The 19,584-nt window shown below is 58.4% G+C and overlaps 8 protein-coding genes across 8 annotated transcripts; 6 read left to right on the top strand and 2 right to left on the bottom strand.

Annotated features, from left to right (window-relative positions):
• The first annotated feature begins 800 nt into the window (after positions 1-800).
• On the top strand, positions 801-1,265 carry SCHCODRAFT_02630744 (uncharacterized protein). The gene has a single exon (XM_050345624.1). The coding sequence runs from the start codon at positions 991-993 to the stop codon at positions 1,237-1,239; it is 249 nt and encodes an 82-aa protein (XP_050199115.1). The 5' UTR covers positions 801-990; the 3' UTR covers positions 1,240-1,265.
• A 1,192-nt stretch (positions 1,266-2,457) lies between these two features.
• Positions 2,458-5,005, top strand: SCHCODRAFT_02630746 (uncharacterized protein). The gene is made up of 11 exons (XM_050345625.1): positions 2,458-2,599; positions 2,675-2,775; positions 2,825-2,898; positions 2,949-2,975; positions 3,025-3,118; positions 3,166-3,269; positions 3,322-3,386; positions 3,446-3,607; positions 3,659-3,756; positions 3,806-4,439; positions 4,496-5,005. Exons 1-11 carry the CDS (start codon positions 2,546-2,548, stop codon positions 4,586-4,588), a joined length of 1,506 nt encoding a protein of 501 aa, XP_050199116.1. The 5' UTR covers positions 2,458-2,545; the 3' UTR covers positions 4,589-5,005.
• Positions 5,006-5,073: 68 nt separating this feature from the next.
• SCHCODRAFT_02690076 (uncharacterized protein) lies at positions 5,074-8,994 on the top strand. The gene is made up of 17 exons (XM_050346821.1): positions 5,074-5,471; positions 5,520-5,602; positions 5,651-5,670; positions 5,732-5,807; positions 5,860-6,124; positions 6,187-6,191; positions 6,262-6,631; positions 6,683-6,765; positions 6,814-6,974; positions 7,026-7,094; positions 7,144-7,303; positions 7,351-7,468; positions 7,522-7,757; positions 7,815-7,957; positions 8,010-8,033; positions 8,086-8,616; positions 8,668-8,994. Exons 1-17 carry the CDS (start codon positions 5,348-5,350, stop codon positions 8,810-8,812), a joined length of 2,613 nt encoding a protein of 870 aa, XP_050199117.1. The 5' UTR covers positions 5,074-5,347; the 3' UTR covers positions 8,813-8,994.
• A 34-nt stretch (positions 8,995-9,028) lies between these two features.
• On the top strand, positions 9,029-10,530 carry SCHCODRAFT_02335449 (uncharacterized protein). Its single transcript, XM_050342415.1, has one exon. It carries the CDS (start codon positions 9,088-9,090, stop codon positions 10,396-10,398), a length of 1,311 nt encoding a protein of 436 aa, XP_050199118.1. The 5' UTR covers positions 9,029-9,087; the 3' UTR covers positions 10,399-10,530.
• On the top strand, positions 10,369-10,990 carry SCHCODRAFT_02508948 (uncharacterized protein; the record flags this gene model as incomplete). The annotated part of the gene is made up of 3 exons (XM_003030671.2): positions 10,369-10,389; positions 10,442-10,574; positions 10,671-10,990. 3 exons carry the CDS (start codon positions 10,369-10,371, stop codon positions 10,988-10,990), a joined length of 474 nt encoding a protein of 157 aa, XP_003030717.1.
• Positions 10,991-11,661: 671 nt separating this feature from the next.
• On the bottom strand, positions 11,662-12,618 carry SCHCODRAFT_01099684 (DUF500-domain-containing protein; the record flags this gene model as incomplete). The annotated part of the gene is made up of 4 exons (XM_003030233.2): positions 11,662-11,942; positions 12,004-12,336; positions 12,394-12,459; positions 12,510-12,618. 4 exons carry the CDS (start codon positions 12,616-12,618, stop codon positions 11,662-11,664), a joined length of 789 nt encoding a protein of 262 aa, XP_003030279.1.
• Positions 12,619-12,846: 228 nt separating this feature from the next.
• On the bottom strand, positions 12,847-17,080 carry SCHCODRAFT_02749899 (general substrate transporter). The gene is made up of 15 exons (XM_050347232.1): positions 17,001-17,080; positions 16,666-16,944; positions 16,536-16,608; positions 16,384-16,479; positions 16,228-16,327; positions 16,032-16,162; positions 15,687-15,877; positions 15,056-15,245; positions 14,137-14,292; positions 13,997-14,017; positions 13,895-13,941; positions 13,770-13,828; positions 13,412-13,548; positions 13,312-13,357; positions 12,847-13,246 (listed from the first exon to the last, which is right to left on the bottom strand). Exons 1-15 carry the CDS (start codon positions 17,001-17,003, stop codon positions 13,024-13,026), a joined length of 1,752 nt encoding a protein of 583 aa, XP_050199119.1. The 5' UTR covers positions 17,004-17,080; the 3' UTR covers positions 12,847-13,023.
• Positions 17,081-17,145: 65 nt separating this feature from the next.
• SCHCODRAFT_02630765 (Myo-inositol-1-phosphate synthase) lies at positions 17,146-19,524 on the top strand. The gene is made up of 4 exons (XM_003030670.2): positions 17,146-17,743; positions 17,796-18,918; positions 18,972-19,134; positions 19,200-19,524. Exons 1-4 carry the CDS (start codon positions 17,481-17,483, stop codon positions 19,313-19,315), a joined length of 1,665 nt encoding a protein of 554 aa, XP_003030716.1. The 5' UTR covers positions 17,146-17,480; the 3' UTR covers positions 19,316-19,524.
• The last annotated feature ends 60 nt before the right edge of the window (positions 19,525-19,584 follow it).

Below are 19,584 nucleotides of genomic sequence, written 5' to 3' on the forward strand. Positions count from 1 at the left end.
CATTCTGCGCTCAATCGTCGCCCAAGACTTCGAGACGAACTCTCCAGCCTTTTGGAGCTTCTCTGACGACGTTCGATGCGCATATACTCAGCTTCGAGGCCATGAGAGATTACCCTCAAGTCAAGACGTGCCACGCACCGTCACCGACGTTGCAACTCACCTGCCGCATTCCTCAGGGAGTCACTGGCATCTCCTTTGCTATATGTCCCCCAAATCGAGGCTACACGGTGACGATGCAAGAACGCCACAATCTCCGTGTACCAGCCAGTAGATTTGGCTTCGAGCCAGCAGCTTGCTCGCGACTAACTGCAAGAACTATCTCGTAGCTCTTGCCGACGTCTGCCCCGCTATCAAAACAAGTCTACGCCTACGCTCTGGAGGAAACCCTGAAGTGCCATACCCTCCGCTATGCCCTTCGTTCCTCCTCGTCCAGCGTCACCTACTTGCTACATACGAAGCTCGCCATATAGATTCCAAGCTCACGAAGATGGAGATGGGGAAGTCCACTCAGAATGAACCTCACGTCGCGCTCCTCCGCCCTCGCTCGTACTTGCCACACGGCCTCGACGATAAGACCGGGACGGGAAAGGGCGGGGTGGGCAGCGTGATCGGAAATCGGTCTGCAGACCGATTTAATCCGACAAAATCGGTCAACGACCGATTTTCACCGATTCCGCGGCAAATGCCGAAGCGCCCATCACGCGCCAGCCCCAGCGTCAATTCCTGTCCGCCACCACCATCACAACGGCGAGCGCAAAACCAGCCCCACGCGCAGGCCATATAACACAACAAGCGAAGTACAGGGCTCACTGGAGGGGCTTAGGACATTCGGAAGGTGCGTAATAATGCGACTAAGACCTCCGCTTTTCTGACCTTGCGATATAGGGGCGACGTCGCGGACAGCCAGCAGCACAGGGCAGGTTGCGAGCGAGGAGGGGAGTGTGAACGTCGCGCGAAGAGAACTACGATCAGCGCCACAGCATCTCCTCAATGAATACTACAACACGCAGTGAAAGGGCCCGCCGCCATCGCCCCCTTCCCCTCTCCTCCCCTTCCCTTCCCTTCTCTTCCCCTTCCCTTCCCCTCCTCGATCAACCTCATCACCTTTATGCCCCCTCCCCTCGTCTCCTCCCCATACCGGTCTGGCCCTTGACCTCAGCTATTCCCCACTTACATTATCCTTCGCCTCCTTCAAAACATATATGCACATTTATACCAGTAAGTATGCACAGTAGATAGTGTTCAATATAGACATTCGTGTTCCTCATGTATGCTCATGAACAGCTGGGACAAGCGGAAGGCAAGAAAGGAAGGCGCGCGACAGCGCGCTGCTCACCGCCACCCCTGCGAGCGAAAATCCCACCAAGTCAACATCGCTGCTGCCCATCTGATGGCAGGAGTTCCCTCAGGGTGCCCAGCGTGATCTCGGGCGATCTCCACCAAGTTTGGGCCTCTCGGGGACGACGAAAGGCGCGCCTGTGGCGCGCGTCGCAGGAACTCGCTGGCCACCTTTTTGGGAAGTATGCCCGGCTCCTCCGGAGCCGGACCACGCTGGCTATGACCAAATTTTCCCGGGACGGCACCCTTGCTGCATTCGGCCTTGGCATTTATCTTACTTCGGTCACGACGTCTGCATCCCCCCTTCAGTCTTCGATGTCCAACTACGAATTTCCTGCTCCTCAAGAGCCCCCCTCGCTTCCTACCATCACCCTGGCCTTGACAATGCCCAACGATTGCTTGAAAGCGTCGGCTACACTCTCGCCATCGGCCACAATGCCTCTCCAAACAACACTTCCAGGATTATGAATGTTCGCCTGACTCATTGCGCCTTGTCGACACTATGAAGGGCCGTAGGCACCGGGCGAGGCCGAATATAGTAGCCAATGGTACACAGAATGACGACGCCACTGAGAATTCAACTACCTTCCGGAGCCTTTGGGCATTGGCACTCGAGGTCCGATGTTCAATATTCAACTTGAATGTAGCATCGCCAAATGCAGCCCTGTCCGCAAGCGGCCCAATGGCACCGACGATCCAACTTCCTTCCTTCCTTTCTTTCAGCATTTCTAGCCGAGTGGCTGGGTTTATTCACTGATCTTCCTTTCCTTTCAGTCGCTGACGGTCTTAGGTCAAACGTCTCATCCCCTCTCCTCAATGCCTCGTCGTGTTCCGGGCCACGCGATCGAGTTTCCGTCTCCGCTGGCAGTGATCTGACGGCGCTGGAGTAGGCCTCCTATCAGGATTTCACTGCAGTGACGCCTCGCTCTGCACCGTCTATCACCGTCGTCGAACTTCATCATCCGATTCATCGGGCTGCCCTAGCACTCAGGCCAAGGCCTCAGACCTCATCCTCGAACGGGTAGTTCAACATTCCACGCCCGTCGTCACCCCAGTAAGGCGGCCCACGTGCGTCAGCCGGCGGGTCACATTGTCGCGTCACCCGACGGTCGTCGGTCACCCGCCTCGAGGCCACTCCCGCCGCTCTCGATCCCTTCTTCGCTCGCGCCATCCCACCACCACCTTATACCTTGCCCTTCCACAAAGCATGACTCCCGGATCGCCAACAGTCTTCCTCCTATGGACCGTCTTGGCCTGTTTGGTGAGAACAAACCATAGGCTAGAAACAGCCGTGCCCCGGACGACCCGCATGCTCATCCACATGGTCCTCTTCTAGTTCCTCTGCTTCCTCCTTGTTCACCTATGGAGTTATGATCGCTTCAAGTGCCTCAAGTGGAATGCGGGCAAGCAGCCCGGCGCGTTCAACAGGCTCATGACGTGAGCGGAATGGGCGCGACGGGGGCAACGAGCTGATCGGGGGCTGCAGATATACCTACATCCTCACTGTGCCGCTGCTTTTGGCGTTCAGCGCGAGCGTGACGCGATTGAAGTACAGGGAAGGTACGTGATCCGGCTCTAGTTGCAAAGTGATGTGCTGAGATCGAGTGCAGGGCACGTCGTACTCCCCTCTGGTCAAGGTGCGCAGCCATCAGGCTCGTTCGCACTACGTCTCACTCCCGCCTTCAGCCGTACCCAGACCAGTGCCTGCATGGAGTCAAGAAAGCAAGGATCAGTTACTCCCCCTACTCTTTGTCTTCAGCATCGCATGGGCATTCGAAATGTGCGTCCCCCTTCCATACCGGTAGCCCCCTCGCTCACCCCTCCCAGTGTTACCCACCTCGAGGAACTCATGTTCTGGCTCTTTCTCCTCCACCAAGGCCCCCGCAAGCGCGACTGGTTCCACAGCTGGGAGTTTCGCACCTGGTCGTTCGGTACGCCCCCTGCCCTCCCCAACATTATCATTCCCCTCACCTTCCTCCTCAGGAAGCACCGCAGCGATCGTCGGCCTGCCTATGACCACCCTCGCCGCGCGCAGGGACCTCGATTTAGTGCGCTTGTCACTTATTCATGCCCGCAGAAATAGCCTGCTCACCAGACCTCCACTTAGTGCGCTGCGTGGATCTTCCTCGTGGGAGCCGTCGCGGGGACGGTGACCACCGTCTGGTTCCTGTACGTGATTGGCAAGTTTCCGACGTTCATAACGCAGGTGAAGGCGGGCGGCGCGGAGCCGGCTGTCGTGGTTAGGCTCTTCAGGTTCTACCAGCTGCATGTGAGTGGGGATGGGTTCCGGTGCGGGGGTGGCTGCTCAATTCGTTTGCAGACGTTCCGTGTTGTGCTGCGGTTCTTTTTCACGGTGCCCCTGCTTGTTCTGGCCGCGGATGCTTTGGCTATGGGCACGCATCCCATTGTGCACGATCCGTACGTGTTCACTGTTTGCAATATGGTGCTATGTGCTAATCTCACGTAGGTTCTGGGCGGACTTCCTCCTCCTCATCGGCGGCATTGGATGCTTCTCGTCGTCAGCCCTCACGCTGCTGATCTTCTTCCCCCGCTCCTTTACGCAAGAGATGGGCTACGTCGTCAAGGTTTCCCCGCCGCCTAGTCGGAAACGTCGCTCGGCCGCAGCGCCTCCAGCATACCCGCACTACAGCCACATTCATCACCCTTCGACTCCCAAATCGCCGAAGTCGACCGTACACGCTCCGCCTGACGTCGTGTACTCGCCTGACGCGGGTAGCGCGCACTTGCAGATGGCCGCGTTCGAGTATCCCTACCGCGCGCCGTCATATACGACCTCGACGACGAGCTCGCATCGGCCAAGTACAAGCACGAGCTCGGAGTCGGACGTGCGCTCGATGGCATCGTGGAGGGAGGAGGCGCTCGGAGAAAACGAGACTGCGTACGTGCGGGAGCAGGAGGGACAGGACGTGCTAGCGCCACCAGCCGACGTGCACGGGCGAGGCAGCGACCGCCTGACGTGGCGGAGCTCGGAGACGAGGGTGCCCGGAAAGGGGGTGCCTTCGCCTGCCCAACAGCGTGCGCAGACGTCGGGTATGGAGCTGGGGGATACAGGGGATGAAGCGCCACAAATGCATCCCTATGTGAGTTGTTCGCTGTCTTGTCAAGTCAAAGGTCGCGTATTGACGCGGCGTCCTAGGTCATGGCCTTCACGTCCCCTATCGACCTGCCTGACCTGTATTCATCGCCATCATCGCCGTCGTCGCACGCACACTCGGGGGCGCACGCCTGACTGATGAGTGCAGTCAATATCGTTTCGCCTCTCGCCTTCCTCGGGCTCTTTCCCCCGTCCGCGAAGATTCCCCCTTGTTCGTCCTGATGTACTAATAGGTCCTTGTTTCTCATGGGTATGTTATCGGATATGTATGTATATCTACTGCCATCTACCTGTTCTTTCCGCACAACTCCTAATACCCCGCTCACCTCATACTCGCATTGCTTGCTGCCTCCAGCGTCCCCTCTGCTGCGCTCTCGCTCTCCGCTCCTTACCACCGTAGCCTACTGTACGTATTATTCACCATTGTATGGGCATCCGTTCCCATCGCTGTCTATGCTATGGACCTCTGTTTCTGCTGTCTCTACTGTCTGTTGGACCTCGGCGCCCATGTACTTACCAAAATCGAATTCTCTGGATCTTCATTCTTGGCTCTAAACTTGGACGTCACGCGTCGCAAGCTGGCTGCGTACCTAGCCTTGACTCACCTCGACTCGAAGCTGAGGAGGTTCCCGGTCTCGGAATGGGAGACTTTGAATCTTCCGTGCGCGCGTGCCCCTGCCGTCGCCGTTCGCAACATGATCGCCGAGGATCGCCGGGATGCGAAGGGATGCGGCGGTGTCGGGAGATTTGAAATAACCCCTCCCTCGTCATGAAGCACTCTAGCAGCATGCCACTCTGTTTCGATCCCCCACTTGCGACTCAAGAAGGCTAAAGATCTTTGCGAGAGCACGCACATACTGAGCTTGCTTCCCCCCATCATCTGCGCGAGGTTGGATGCCGAACAACAATAGCGCGCCGCAGCCGCAGGCGTCGACGTCGGCGGGCAATCAGGATGTGCTCCTGAGGAGGAAGAAGGCGGATAGGGCGTGCGATTATTGCAGGAAGCGGAAGGCGAGATGTGCGTAGACCCACTTGGATGCGTAAATTGGCGCTGAACGGACTGTAGGCGACGCCGATCCGTTGTCGGGGCGGACGTGCATGAACTGCACCCTAAACCAGGTCGAGTGCACATTCGATGATACGATGAAGGCGCGTGCGTCTGTCGTTTCGCTATGGATAACACTCACCTGCTCGTAGAAACAAACCATGAATCGGAAGTATGCAACGACCATCACCCCTTGCGAGCTGAGAAGTGTCTGACCCGGACCCCTTTCCCAGTTACATCGAAGCTCTCGAGACGCGGATCGCAGAGCTGCAGAACCGCGTTACGGAGCTTGAGATGCAGCTAAAGCTGGTGCGTTGTAGAGCTTTACTTCCTTCACCCAAGAGATTGACCCGACGAGCAGCAACAGGACAGCAATCATGCCAGTCCAGCTTCTAGCAACGACTCGAACACCAACTCCATCACGCCTAAAGATTTCGTCGCCAAAGCGTTAGGCTCCGACGATCGGCGACAGGCTTCCCCTCCCCAGGACCATCAAGCAGAGACCTGGGAGAAGACCTTCCCACCATCTGAGGAGTTCGACCCCGACAGCGCCGGGTTCATTCAATCGTTGAAGAACCTCGATATCGGACGGGACTATGTCCGGCACATGGGCCGCTCTAGCACGGGTGAGTGCACCACCCATCCATCAGTCCAATGTGCACCTATTGACGGCCCACGGCACCTGCAGCGTATGTAAGTGTACGTTATAGCGCCCGGCGTGTGAATGCTCAACTCTGCTCTTTCTTGTGGTCCAATCGTATAGCTGGTATGGCAAGCGATCCATCTGCGCACGGCGGAGGACAAGAACCTCGCAGATCGCTTTTACTTCACGCGCAGGCTCGACTTTTGGCTTCCGAGACCATGGGAGATGGAGATCTCGGCGCCGCCGCGCCCGAAGTTCACGTTCCCAGATCGAGTGCTTTTGCACCAGCTGGTGAACCTGTACTTTGACAACGTCAACATGTTCTTCCCGATGCTGCATCGGCCCACATTTGACAAGCAGCTGTACTCAATGGATCATGCGCGGGATACGGGCTTTGCCTGCATCGTCCTCCTTGTCTGCGCGATAGGCTCGCGGTACTCTGACGACCCTAGAGTGAAGGCAGACCCACACGCGTCGAAGCACTCGGCTGGTAAGTGAAGCCCTCCTGACTTGTCCGACATCGGACCTGACGCGAGCGCAGGGTGGCACTACTTCAGCCAGGTCGAAATGGTCCGCAAGCCCATGATCATACCCCCGAAGCTGCACGACATTCAGATTCACTGCGTGAGTACGAGTTCTCTCGAATAGTATTGGTTGACTGACCATCGTTAGCTATCTATCTTCTTCATGTATGCAGCGTCGATGGTCGTCGGGTTGCATGTTTGGACCCGCATAGGTGTCGCCATTCGTTTCGCGCAAGACGCCGGCGCGCACAGGCGGCGGACACGAAAGAAGATAACCATCGAGGATGAACTATGGAACCGATGTTTCTGGTGCGTCTCCCTGATATTGCACTGGAATATCTACTCATGGTCTATGTGCAGGACGCTAGTTGGCTTCGATAGGATATTCAGCGCCATACTCGGGCGCGCTTGCGCCATACAGGATGAGGAGTGAGGCGCATGCTTACTGTCTTGGAACGGAGTTCTGACTATCTTCTAGGTTTAGCATCCGTTATCCGATGGAGGTCGACGACGATTACTGGGACCCACCAGACCCGGCGCTGGCTTGGAAGCAGCCGCCCGGGAAGCCCGCCGTTTCGTCAACCTTTGTCGCATGGATCAAACTCACCCGGATCATGGAGATGACCTTGCGCACCATTGTGGGTATCTATACGCAATCCAATTCGAGAAACTGATCGGTATACAGTATACTATCAATCGCACGCAACTGTTTGCCGGCGTCATCGAGGAGGGCTGGGAGCGGCAGGTAATTGCCGAGCTCGACTCTGCCTTAAACAAGTGGCAAGGCGCTCTACCTGAGCATCGTACGTGTATCGTTGCGTGCTCTTCTTCAGTTGTTGATACGCACGACTTGCAGTGCGGTTGAACCCGGACGAGCCAAGCGATGTATTCCTCGACTGTCAAGTCTTCCTGCATACTTTCTTTGCGCAGGCGCAGATCCTCATACACAAGCCGTTCATCACGCCACTTGAGAACTCGCGGCCAGTTGGACTCCCGTCACTTGAGATCTGCACGAGTGCGGCGCGGGCTTGCGCGCATGCAATCGATGTTCATAGACGGCGACGGCCGAATCACCCTATGCCGTATATCATGGTGGGTGCACTATCGGGCTGTCAGACATGGCGTCGGCTGACTTTCTACTGCGTGTAGTCGACTATATCGTCGTCCGGCGTCGTGCTCGTGCTAAGCCTGTGGGCGAGGGAGAAGTCGACGAACACCAATAACATCGACAAACTGAAGGAGTTCAAGGAGATCAACATGTGTCGCGAGTATCTGAAGGCGCTAGAGGAAAGGTATGCATCCCGCTACACTTCCTCATCGTGAACTTAAGGGTACCGTCTTCAGATGGGTTACCGCTGGTCGATTCTGGTATGCGTCACCTCCTTCCGCAAGTGACAGTTACTGACCAATTTCGGCTCAGGGATATCCTGAATGGGCTCTGTCACGTCCACCAGCAACTCGGCAAGCGGGTCCGCGAAGACGTCGAGGAGTCGGCACGAACAGCGCAGCCACCGCCTCGCACCGATGTCGTCGCGTCAAACCACTCCTGGGACTTCATGAACTTGATGGTACCCAGTCAAGATCTGTTCAACCCCAACACACCATCCTCGTCCTCATCCAACTCAGCTCCCACGCCGAGCTACGCGGACTGGATGAGCCTTGCTGGCGCGGATATCGGCATTGATCCCTTCAACGCACCATTCTCCAATGCGCCATCGACATCGTCTCCCGCGACTTTGCCGACCCCCGCGCCCGTGGCGACGCCTTCAAGTGTGAGCCTGGGTACCGATACGGGCGACTTCTCCACGGCGGAGGGGTGGTTTAAGCAGCTGTCGACAAGCCAGCTGGAGAGTATGCTTGGGGCGCAGGCGGCGGAGATGGATGCGACGCAGATGGACGAGGCCATGATGGAGCGCTGGGCGGACGCGTTTCCGGCGAACTTCGTCAACGAGTACGTCCACTAGATGTCTGTGCGTTTCCACTTTTCTGACCCTTTGTGTAGGAGCCTGGTACAAGCGTGGCCATCCAATCCTGCACCTGACCTGCCATCACTTCAACAGAGCTTGCAGCACCCAATGTTTTCGCCCTCCGATGGGCACCAGGATTTTGTAGATAATGGAGATTCCGAGCGGCCCCGCTGGTTCTAGAGGGACTTTGCAGACTCTAAGCTGCTCTTGTGTATTTGCTATCTTGTATTCTATCCCCGCTCTATATCAGTCTGTCTCCATGTACAGTTGCGCCTGGTGGTAAAGTGGGTCAGCACATCCTTACAGTACACTGAAGTTCGAATGTCTGGTGCCCGTGAGAAAGTGCATCAATTGAGTGGCGCATCTTCACGTTATGGCGAAGGTAGTCTTGAACCACCTCAACCTACTCTTGTCTTCGACTCTATGGCTTGTCGGAGCCAAGCAGACTAATCTCGATGGGTCTCTCAGACGGATTCGCAAACCCGGTCGCGAATCGGGAATTCCGCGCCCTCAATGAAATCAGAGAAATCGCGCAGGAACTAGCAGGCGATACGCCTTTCTCCCCAGGGAGAACGCGTCAGTCTGCGCTGGAAGAGATCTCTAACATACTCAGCAACAAAAATCAGCCTCCCTTCGCTGCGCTCCTTTCTGAGCCGCCTCCGGGGAAGCTCGAGTACGGAAGCGATGTCGTCGGGCTCGTCGTAATGTCCTTCAGCGTCTTTGCCATCCTGCACATGGCATCCGAGGACCCACGAAATAGCGTCATGGAACCATCTGTCCGCGCCCTCTGGCCCCACACCATCAAATGGGCGGCGGCCCTCCATCCAGCGCGCGGACGTCTCACCTTCGCCTCGGACGCTGAACGCGATAGAGGGCGCACCGTCGTCGTCAGCTCCGTCGTGCAGGTGTACCTGAACCTTTCGGACGCGGAACCGAAGCACATCAAGCCCTTTCTGCACGCCAACCCGGATGGACTTGCGCAGGCGTTTGAGCTCTGGCTCCGCTTCCACGACCACATCTCGCCATCCGATAAATCCGCCTCTCAATGGGCCCACTCCCTGACGCTGGCAGTCGGGAAGTTCTACGAGCTGCTCATCGATAGTGATGACAAGCAGGCAGCCCCGGACGATCGCGCCCTCTTCGTCGACGAACTCAGGCTCGCGATAGACGGCGACCCGAAGGTGCTGCAGCGGACTATCCACCTGCAAACCAAGTTCCTGCGTGGCATCACCATATCGAAGGCCCTCCGCGCGAAAGTATGGAAGGAGCACTTTCGCCTGCTCCTCCGCCTGGTCTGCCTCACCGAGCTCTGGCCGAAGAAGATATTCCGCAAGGCCATCACCGCCGTCGTCTCTGCGGGCCTGTACTGCATGAGGGAAGACATGCAGGACAGCGCCTACAGCGCCGTCCGCCTCGTCGCGGGCCTCTGCTGTCTCACGGGCAGCAATCGCCCGCTCGTGCAGTCCGTCAGCGAGGGCGTCTTCGACATCGTGCAGAAGTTGGAGGAGTCGCCAGATTCTAGAGAGTACGATCTCTCCGACTTCGTGCGCCACATATGCGCGGGGTTCTGTCAGCCGAGGCTCATACGCACATTCCGGCGGCTCTACCCCTATCCGCCCAGCACCGCCGGTCGACCTCCACGACCAAAACCGACATGGGTCGATGTGTTTGAGGTGTATGACAAGTATAATGACCTCTATACGATAAGCAAGAATCAGAGGGGCTGGCGGCGAGCGATGCAGTGCACGAATACTATAGTAAGCTGACGGAAGTCTCTAAGTAGTTTCTGTATTCTGACATATGGACTAGGGCCCACACGACCAAATGGTGCGTATCTGCGCCTGCGGAATGGCATACTACTGCTCCGGCAGCTGCCAGCGCATGCATTGGCATGAGCATCGAGAGGAATGCCTGGAAAATAACGGTCCTTGGGATCTGAACGGTATGTGGCCCCTTCGGCTCGCTTTCGTCATCACCACTGGCAAAGCCCCTTCTCGTACTTATTTTCTCTCGTGCTATGAACTAACGTATTATTTAGGCGAAATATCCATCTCCGACGTCGTCTTCACCGGCGACATCGTCAGCTGGTACATCTCCGACCACAAGGACGAGATCGGCGCGCAACTATCCAAACTCAACCTCCTCCCCAAGTACCGCGGCGGCCAGCCCAAGCAGGCCGTCCTCCACGTCGACCTCACCGACCTCATCCCGCCGCTGCCCACACACCAGATCAACGTCCAGGCCAAGCCTGCGAGCGTACCGGGCGTGGTGATGGTCGAGGTGTGCTTAAGGTTGGGGAATTTAAGGGCGACGAGGTGGATGCCGTTTATTATGCCGTTGTTTTATTTTGGGCTGTGAGGGGCGTGCGCACCTGTACATGTCCTACCTGAAACTTTGAATTCAGTAGTCTGCGAAGGGGATGATGTACCTCCACAAGTTCTGCACTTCGCTCTCCGCCTCCTCGCCTTGACCTTACTCCATGATTTGCGACTTCATCCATGTTCGTCTTGTCCCTGGCATTACCTGCATATTATACATACTATCCACCCAGGTCCTTGAAAGGCATCTCCTCTATATACTTGTCCACATATCTTTGCATTACCACTGCACTACTGCCCATCTTGACAAGGACATTCGCATTGTATGTCAATACCACTGTACTTCCTCGCACTGGCTTGCGATACTGAGAATATGCAGGCTACCCCACGATGCTATATCAACTGGTTGCAGGTCAGGAGGCAAGCGGAGCATTGGGAGCTACCAAAATGCTTGTAGCCATTGAGTGGATGCGGAATCGTCTTCAACGACGCCCCACATGTCCGCGTAGACGGATGCAACGATAGTCAGGAGAAGCATCAAATAATATATAGCGCAAGGACTGGTGAGGCGAAAGCGGTACATTCCTATAGTCCAGGTGTATTATCGTACAAAACGCTAGTTGCAAATCAATGGGCATGTCGCGTTCATCAAGGCTGCGAACACTCACAATTCAAAACTACTGCTCCTTCCATCGGATCTCCGTCAGTGGATCAATGCAGACCTGCGTCAAACACCGTGTGGTTTTCTCCAGGTCTGCCGAGGTTCATGTGTTCGCCGGTCGCCGTTGGGACGTAGGCAGACTCGGGTACACCGGTCTCGTCCAAGCCCTCTGCGGCCTCTATGATCTCGTACAGCCGCGAAGCAACTTCAGGCGGGGGTACACGGCCACCAAGGATATCACGCGCAGGCACTGGCGAGCCATAGAAGTCCCGGTTTGCGTCCTTGCGCTCAATGAGGACCGTCCCCTCCAGGCTCAGCCCCGCGAACAGTCCTGCACGCATCCGGTCAGTCTCGCGCCGCTGACACCACTCATCCCGACAAAGCGCACTCACCCTTCGACTTCGAATACGAGAACATCGGCGCGGGATGCGCGAGCGAGGCCTGGACGCTGCCGCCCGTGCCGATGGGCCCCGCGGCGGCGCTGATGTTCCCGCCGATGGTCACGTTGCCGCCCATGGAGAACGCGCGGACGGCGTCCTCGCTGTTGAGCACAATGACGAAATCGGTGATGTCCGCGCCGATCTGGAGGCCCCAGCCGAGGCCGCCGGTCGCGATGCAGGAGGGCGCGGACCAGGATCCGTCGGGGAGGCGCGCAATGACGAGGCCGGAGCCGGCCTTGCCAGAGAAGACGAAGCCGGCCTTGATGACCTGGAAGATGGCGAGGCCTAGAGGGGGGGATGGAGGTGAGTAACAGGAAGGGGAGGTAGCGAAGTAGTACGCACCACGAGCGTTTTGCAAGACAGCTTTCGGTATGGAGTTGAGGGCAGATTCTGGTCTCTCGGGGTCGGCTGCGCGTCCTGGTCAATGACAAGCAATGAAGATGTATTGCAGGACGCACCAAGGAAGCTGTCCAGGATCTTCGCCGCCTTCTCAGCCTCGCCCGGGAGGCTGAAGCCCTGCACGAATTCGCGCCCCTCAGACGCCAGCCGATTCCCGCTGGTGTGCATGAACGCGGTCGCCTGCAGCCCGGCCTTCTGCGCGCCCTGGCGGAACTTGTCGAGCATAGACATGATGGGGTATTCGTTCGTAACGTTCGTGGATGGTTCAAGAGAAAGGGAAGATGAGAGTAGAATGCGAGAACGGAGCTTGGCAATGACACCGCGAGCGCCCTGACTGCGTCATCTGATGCGCCCAGAGTGCAGTGCCGGGACCCACAAACTCCCACATGTGTTTATGGCCGGGCCTCTAACTTGGGAAGGTCGATTGAGTATAGATTAGTAGTGCAGTGGTGATGTACAGTAAATACTATCGAAAGCTATGATAAAATCCGTCCGTCCAGGCAAGGCTCGAAAGACAACGTTCCGCGAGGCCCCACCGACCTCTCCTCTCATCCATCTTAGCTCTTCTCCCACTCAGCTCTCATTCAACCCCGCCGCGGCCCTCCTCACCACATCCGGCAGCCCCATAACCGCCTCAATCTGCTGGCGCAGCGCCGCCTCTTCCAGCTCCAGGTTACCACCATGACTGAACATGGCGCCAATCTCCTCGAGCGCGACGCCCGATGTCTCCGGGACGCGGTACGTCGCCCACATGTACGCGGCGAAGCTCGCGGTGGCGAAGAGGGCGAAGGTCGAGCTGGGACAAGGGATAATTTATGTATCAGCCAATGCCGGACAGGGATAAGCGCGCCTCGGACGCACGCAGGCGAGATATCCATGAGCTCTGGCGTGATGAGACCGATGAGGACTGCGAGGGTGTACATCAGGATCGAACATACGAGGGAGACGGAATTCACCGCACAGTTGTTCAACCATACCGACGCGGTCGAGATGGCCACTCCCTTGCTCCTCACCGACAGCGGGAACACCTCCGACGGCAGGACCCACCCGATGGGGCCTATCGAGATCCCGTATGCCATGGTGAAGACGTAGATCGCGCTAGCGGGGCGTCAGCCAGGATGAAGACAGGGGGAGACAGCCATGATGAAGACGGGCGGAGACAGCCACAGATGAACAGGACGGCCACAGAGGACCGGGGCAGAGACAGCCGTGGATAGAGGGGGATCACTATCCTGACGGCGGGACGATCCGCACACATCAAGATGATGGGGGCGAACGGAAGATGCAGGCAAGGAACGGCAGGCGGCGAGAGAACTCACCCGACGGCCAGCCACGCGGCTCCTTTGTGGTCCTCCCAGTCCGCGGAGAACTCCTTGACCTGTGAGAGGTGAAGTGAGCATCGAGTCCGAGTCGATGAGATTCAGAGCAAGAGAATGGCGCTCACCAGCATAGCGATGAGGAGGTGCGAGCAGCCCATCACCACCGCGCCGCCTGTACGGTCATTCAGTGAACATCGATCCCCTACGTTCTTGTGGCGTGCACATACCCCTCAGGAGCGGCCTGCGTCCTGAAAGGTGTTGGTCAGCATATGGCTCGAGTAACTCAGATTCTCCCTTGCGAGGCTATACTCGGAAAGGACAAGGACGGACTCGGCGCTCAAAAGACACAGATGAATTCGGCACTCACCCCACCGATCGATATACGCAATCGCCGGCAGCACCGCGACGAACTGCGCGACGCCGATCCCGCCCGACACGAGCAGGCTCATCTCCTCGCCCTGCAGCCCGATGGACGCAACGAGCGTCGGGCCGTAGTAGAGCAGGGCGTTGATGCCGACCCATTCTGTGGTTGGAAGGTGAGTATGCGAGAAACAGACGGCGGCGATTGTAAGCAAAGGGGAGATTGTAGGAAAGAGGCGAGGTGAGAGTGGAACGAATCGGTATGCGAGGGGAACGAGTGGGTGGCCATGGAGAGATGAAGGGGTGAAGATGCAGGAGGAAGCGAATGGGTATGCGACAGATGAAAGGGTTGGGTCAGCGATGGACCTCGCGCCAAGGGAGAGACAAGGACACCCGATATACACAGCGTACTAGGATGGGCAATTGTGGCAGAATGCAGGGCTCGGAACGTAAGGGGAAGGTGCGATAAGGTAGCGTGCGCGTAAAGGAGGAGTGATGAAAGAGCGGCCGTCAGCAGCGTAGATCCATCTCGCGCCAGGCGTCAAGCCAGTGCGCGCTAGCAGGGTCATCCTGCACGCACGAGCGCCAGTATCCCAGCACGTCGTACTAGTGCCAGTTCAGCCGTACAACGCAATAGCAGCGAGCCTACACGAGGCGATGAGCGATGAGGATAGCGCATGCCCTGGTTGACATGCGCGCTCCAAAAGTCAGGGCCTCGGGCACGAGGGGGTGGAGAAAGGCAAAGAGGACGAATGCTAGGAGATATGAATCTGTATATGCCGAAGGCGCCAACGGCAAGGGGAAACTATTGGTTCAAGGGCGCGAAATTATCGAGAAACAGTAGAGAGGAATTCCGGCATCAGGAATTGCGAGAAGTCTAGAGGGCCAGGACGAGGACAGGTCAAGGTGAAGGGAAGCCCACTCACGCTGGAAGAACATCGTCATGATCCCAATCATCGTCCGCTCGCGGTACTTCTTCTCGAAAAGCGTGTTGTAGCCCCGGAAGATGGAGCCGTGGCCTTTGGGGACGGTATCGGCACCGCGCGCGTCGATGGAGCGCTCGGGCGCGGTGCGCTGCAGCAGGGCGGCCTCCACGCGCATTTCCATGAACTCGATCTGGGACGGGGAGGGTCATTGCGGGGGATGATTCAGATATGCAGAGGCATGACGCGTCGGCCGAAACCGAGAGATCAATGGGGCGAGAGTATGGATCGCGAGACAGCCGTCGCGAGTTATCATGAGAAAGTCGATGAGCAGCGGGGGAACCAGCAAGCGTCGCCGAGGGGCAGAAGCGGTCACCGAGGGGCAAACGCGGTCACCGAGGGGCAGAAGCGGTCACCGAAGGCGGTCACCGAGGGGCAGGAGCGGTAGCCGAGGGGCAGGAGCGGTAGCCGAGGGGCAGGAGCGCCAGGCAGTGCGTAAAGGGCGTATCAAACAAAATCCCGTCAGCTGCTGACCACGCGCGCCTCGAGAAGATGCGATGTATATCCTTGAGGAGATATGATGCCTCGAGGATATGCATCGCATCTCCTCGGGAGACCGACTGAAACCACCCACCTCGACCAGCGCATCGCACCCCTCCACCCCTGCCCCCCTCAGCTTGCGCAAACTGGCCAGCGCCTTGTCGTGCTCGCCGAGCAGGACCAGCAGCCGCGGCGAGGGCGGGAGGAGCATGCAGCCGGCGCCGAGGAAGATGCCGGGGATGATCTGCACGCCGAGGGGGATGCGCCAAGCGGGGGAGCCGGGGACTGGGCGAGGTATTAGGTATCAGTCAGATGAAGTGCAGTGGAGTAGACCAGGTCAAGGAGAGGGTGAAGTCAGGGAAGATGAAGATGAAGTCAGGGAAGAAGAAGAAGTCAGGGAAAAGATGAAGGTGCAGTCGACGCGGACTCAAACACGCACTGTTCCTCGTTGCGAACCCTGTCCAAAAGCCAAGGACGCACCCGAGCACGATGGAGAATTGCTCGAGGGCCATGAGCGAGCCACGCAGCTCGGGCGGGGACACTTCCGAGATATAGAGGGGCGACAGCATGCTGTGTGAACGCGGCAAATCGGGAGCTAGTGAGACATAACGACACAGCTAGTCAGGAAAGCGCACCTCAACGCACCGACGGCGACGCCGCCAACCGCACGCCCCACAAAGAGATCAAAGAGGGAGTGCGCGAGGCATTGGAAGAGCGAGCCGATGAGAAAGATCACTGCGGGGATGAGTGGAAGAATGGAAAGTGGTATACAAATGGGACACAGCACGTACGGCACGCGATGAATATGGAGTGTCGCCGTGAGTAGCGGTCGGCGAGAACGCCAGCGCCTAGCGCGCCAATCAGGGCGCCCAGCTCGAGGACGGCGGCTAGAGAGAGATAAGCTAATTCAGTAGACCGCAGGACAGCTCGCAGGTTGGCGCACTGAGTATGCCCTTCTGGAGGGGCGTGACGGGAAATTCCTGGACAAAGTCCCGCATCACGAGAATATTGGCAATCTGGGATCAGACGTCGGCAAACGGCGAGAGCGATACTTGGGCTAGTTCTGGACGTACCACCCCTTGGTCGTATCCGAAGCTGAGGCCGCCAATTGAGGCAACCATGGCGCAGAGTAGAGCATAGCGGTTGTGGAAGAGGCCAGCAAGCCCGCTTGGGCCGTATGCATAGTGATACGTGCCGTCCGGAGAAACCTCGAGCACGCATCGCGACTTGATGCGCGAGGCGGCCTTCTGGCGCCCCGGAAGGAGGGGCGCATGCGGGGTGGGCTCAGCGGGAGAGGAGGCGGTATCGTCGTGCTCGTCAGAGGGGAGAGGACTGTAGCGGTCGTTGGCGGGCTGACGGGCGTGGAGCTTAGCAGATGGACTTGTCAATCGAGATGCGGAGTAGGTACCATGAACACGAAGGCTATGTAGCTAGTAAACGTCCGATACACGGTGGCGGAAGAAGGCAAGTTGGGCGGGCCGGGACAGGGACGGCGGGAACGTGGGCGCGCGCCGTGACAGTCATTTAGAAATGTGTCACGCGTATCGATGCGCGTCCCCAACACGCGCGGATTTTTACGGAACCCCATCCTCCTCGCCCCCTTTCCTTCAGCCTTTACAAATAACCCTCTGCCCAGCCGTATAAAATCCCCGCGTCGTCCCATCTTTTCCCCAGCTTCTTGCCTCTTGCCCCCATCGTCGCCGCCGTCTCTGTCTGCAGACACCACCTTTTCCAACCCTCTCCCCCCTCCTCGTGCATGTTCGCGAACCAGCTGTGCAGCACTCACAACTCTCACCGAGGCGTTAAGCACACGACCGCCGCGTTTGTCAGAATTTACTGAATCGACCGACTCCCACCCCGTCTATCCACTCTACTCTCAATATCTATCATGGCTCCCAACAACACCTCTTCCTCCGGGAGCGCTACCCCCGAGTCGCCCATCGATTCAGTGCTTCCTGTACATCCGACGGCGGCGCGTCGCGACGCCTCGATCATCGTGCAGTCGGACAAGACCGCCTACAGCGACGAGTTCATTACCTCCACGTACGTCAACCGCGGCGCGGAGGTGAACGTCGTCAACGGCCAGTACCTCGTCAAGCCAACTGCCGATGAGTTCCAGTTCCAGACCAAGCGCGCCGTTGGCAAGACTGGGTGAGTCGCACACAATCATTTTCTGCTCGTCAGCCAGCTCATGCACCCGCAGCCTCATGATGGTTGGCCTCGGCGGCAACAACGGAACGACCCTTTGCGCGACCATCCTCGCCAACCGCCACAACATCGCCTGGGGCACCAAGAGCGGCATGCAGCAGCCCAACTACATCGGCTCCATGCTCCGCGCCTCCACCGTCTCCATCGGCGTCGATCCCGCCACGGGCCGCGACGTTCACGTCCCCATCTCCGACGTCCTCCCGATGGTCCACCCCAACGACCTCGTCCTCGGAGGCTGGGACATCTCCGGCCTGCCCCTCGACAAGGCCATGAAGCGCGCCCAGGTGCTCGACTACGATCTCCAGCGCCAGGTCGAGCCGTACATGGCTGAGCTTGGCAAACCGCTCCCCTCCATCTACTACCCCGACTACATCGCCGCCAACCAGGAGGCGCGCGCGGACAACGTCATCCCCGGAGCGGACAAGCAGGCGCACCTCGAGCAGATCCGCGCTGACATCCGCGCGTTCAAGCAGCAGCACGGCCTCGACCGCGTCGTCGTCTTCTGGACCGCCAACACCGAGCGCTACAGCGACATCATCCCCGGCGTCAACGACTCCGCGGACGCGTTGCTCTCCGCCATCAAGGCCTCGCACGAGGAGGTCGCGCCGTCAACGATCTTTGCCGTCGCGGCCATCCTCGAGGGCGAGCCCTTCGTGAACGGCGCGCCGCAGAACACTTTCGTGCCGGGCGTCATCGAGCTCGCCGAGCGCGAGAAGGCTTTCATCGGCGGCGACGACCTCAAGTCGGGCCAGACGAAGCTCAAGTCCGTCCTCGCCGAGTTCCTTGTCAACGCGGGCATCAAGCCGCTCTCCATCGCGTCCTACAACCACCTCGGGAACAACGACGGGCACAACCTGTCCGCCGAGCGCCAGTTCCGCAGCAAGGAGATCAGCAAGAGCAGCGTCGTCGACGACATGGTCGATGCGAACCGGCTGCTGTACAAGGCGCCGCCGGTAGACGCGAAGGGCCAGGCGGTCGGGAAGGGCGAGCACCCGGACCACATCGTCGTGATCAAGTACGTGCCCGCGGTGGGCGACTCGAAGCGCGCGATCGACGAGTACTACTCGGAGATCTTCTGCGGCGGGCGGCAGACCATCAACATCTTCAACGAGTGCGAGGTGAGCCGCCTTCGTTCGTTTGTCATGTCAACTCGCGCTGACCCCCTGCCCAGGACTCGCTCCTCGCGACGCCCCTCATCCTCGACCTGACGATCCTCACCGAGCTCCTGACTCGCGTCAAGTACCGCAAGGCGGCCGCGGGCGGCGACTTCCAGCCCCTCTACTCGGTGCTCTCGCTTCTGTCGTACATGCTCAAGGCCCCGCTCGTTAAGCCTGGTGAGTACCACCGCCTCAGTCTCCCTCCCATGATTGGCGTGAATCGATGCTAACCAACTCTGCAGGCACCGAGGTCGTCAACAGCCTTGGCCGCCAGCGCAACGCGCTCGAGGCCTTCCTCAAGGCGTGCGTCGGGCTCGAGGGCAGCAGCGACCTGCTCTTGCAGACTCGCATCTGGTAGGCGGTTGGGCGCAAGTGCTGTCGATCTAGACGTGTGATTCGGTAGGCGGCTCCTGGAGAGGGCGAAGGAGATGTGTGAGGGCGATGTGGAAGCCCAGCTACTGTAGCGCGTCGTACAACCGGCCGCTGGACGAATGCCTGCCACTCAACTGGTGCACGGCCTTGCTTAGAATTTTTGCTTGCGAATTGAACCACTGTTTTCTCTGCCTCTTTTGCGAGTGATTTCTGTTGAAACGCCGGAAAGTACGAGTGAACGTTCGTAGATATACA

This window comes from Schizophyllum commune (genome assembly GCF_000143185.2).
Source record: "Schizophyllum commune H4-8 unplaced genomic scaffold SCHCOscaffold_8, whole genome shotgun sequence".
NCBI classification, from domain to species: Eukaryota; Fungi; Basidiomycota; class Agaricomycetes; order Agaricales; family Schizophyllaceae; genus Schizophyllum; species Schizophyllum commune.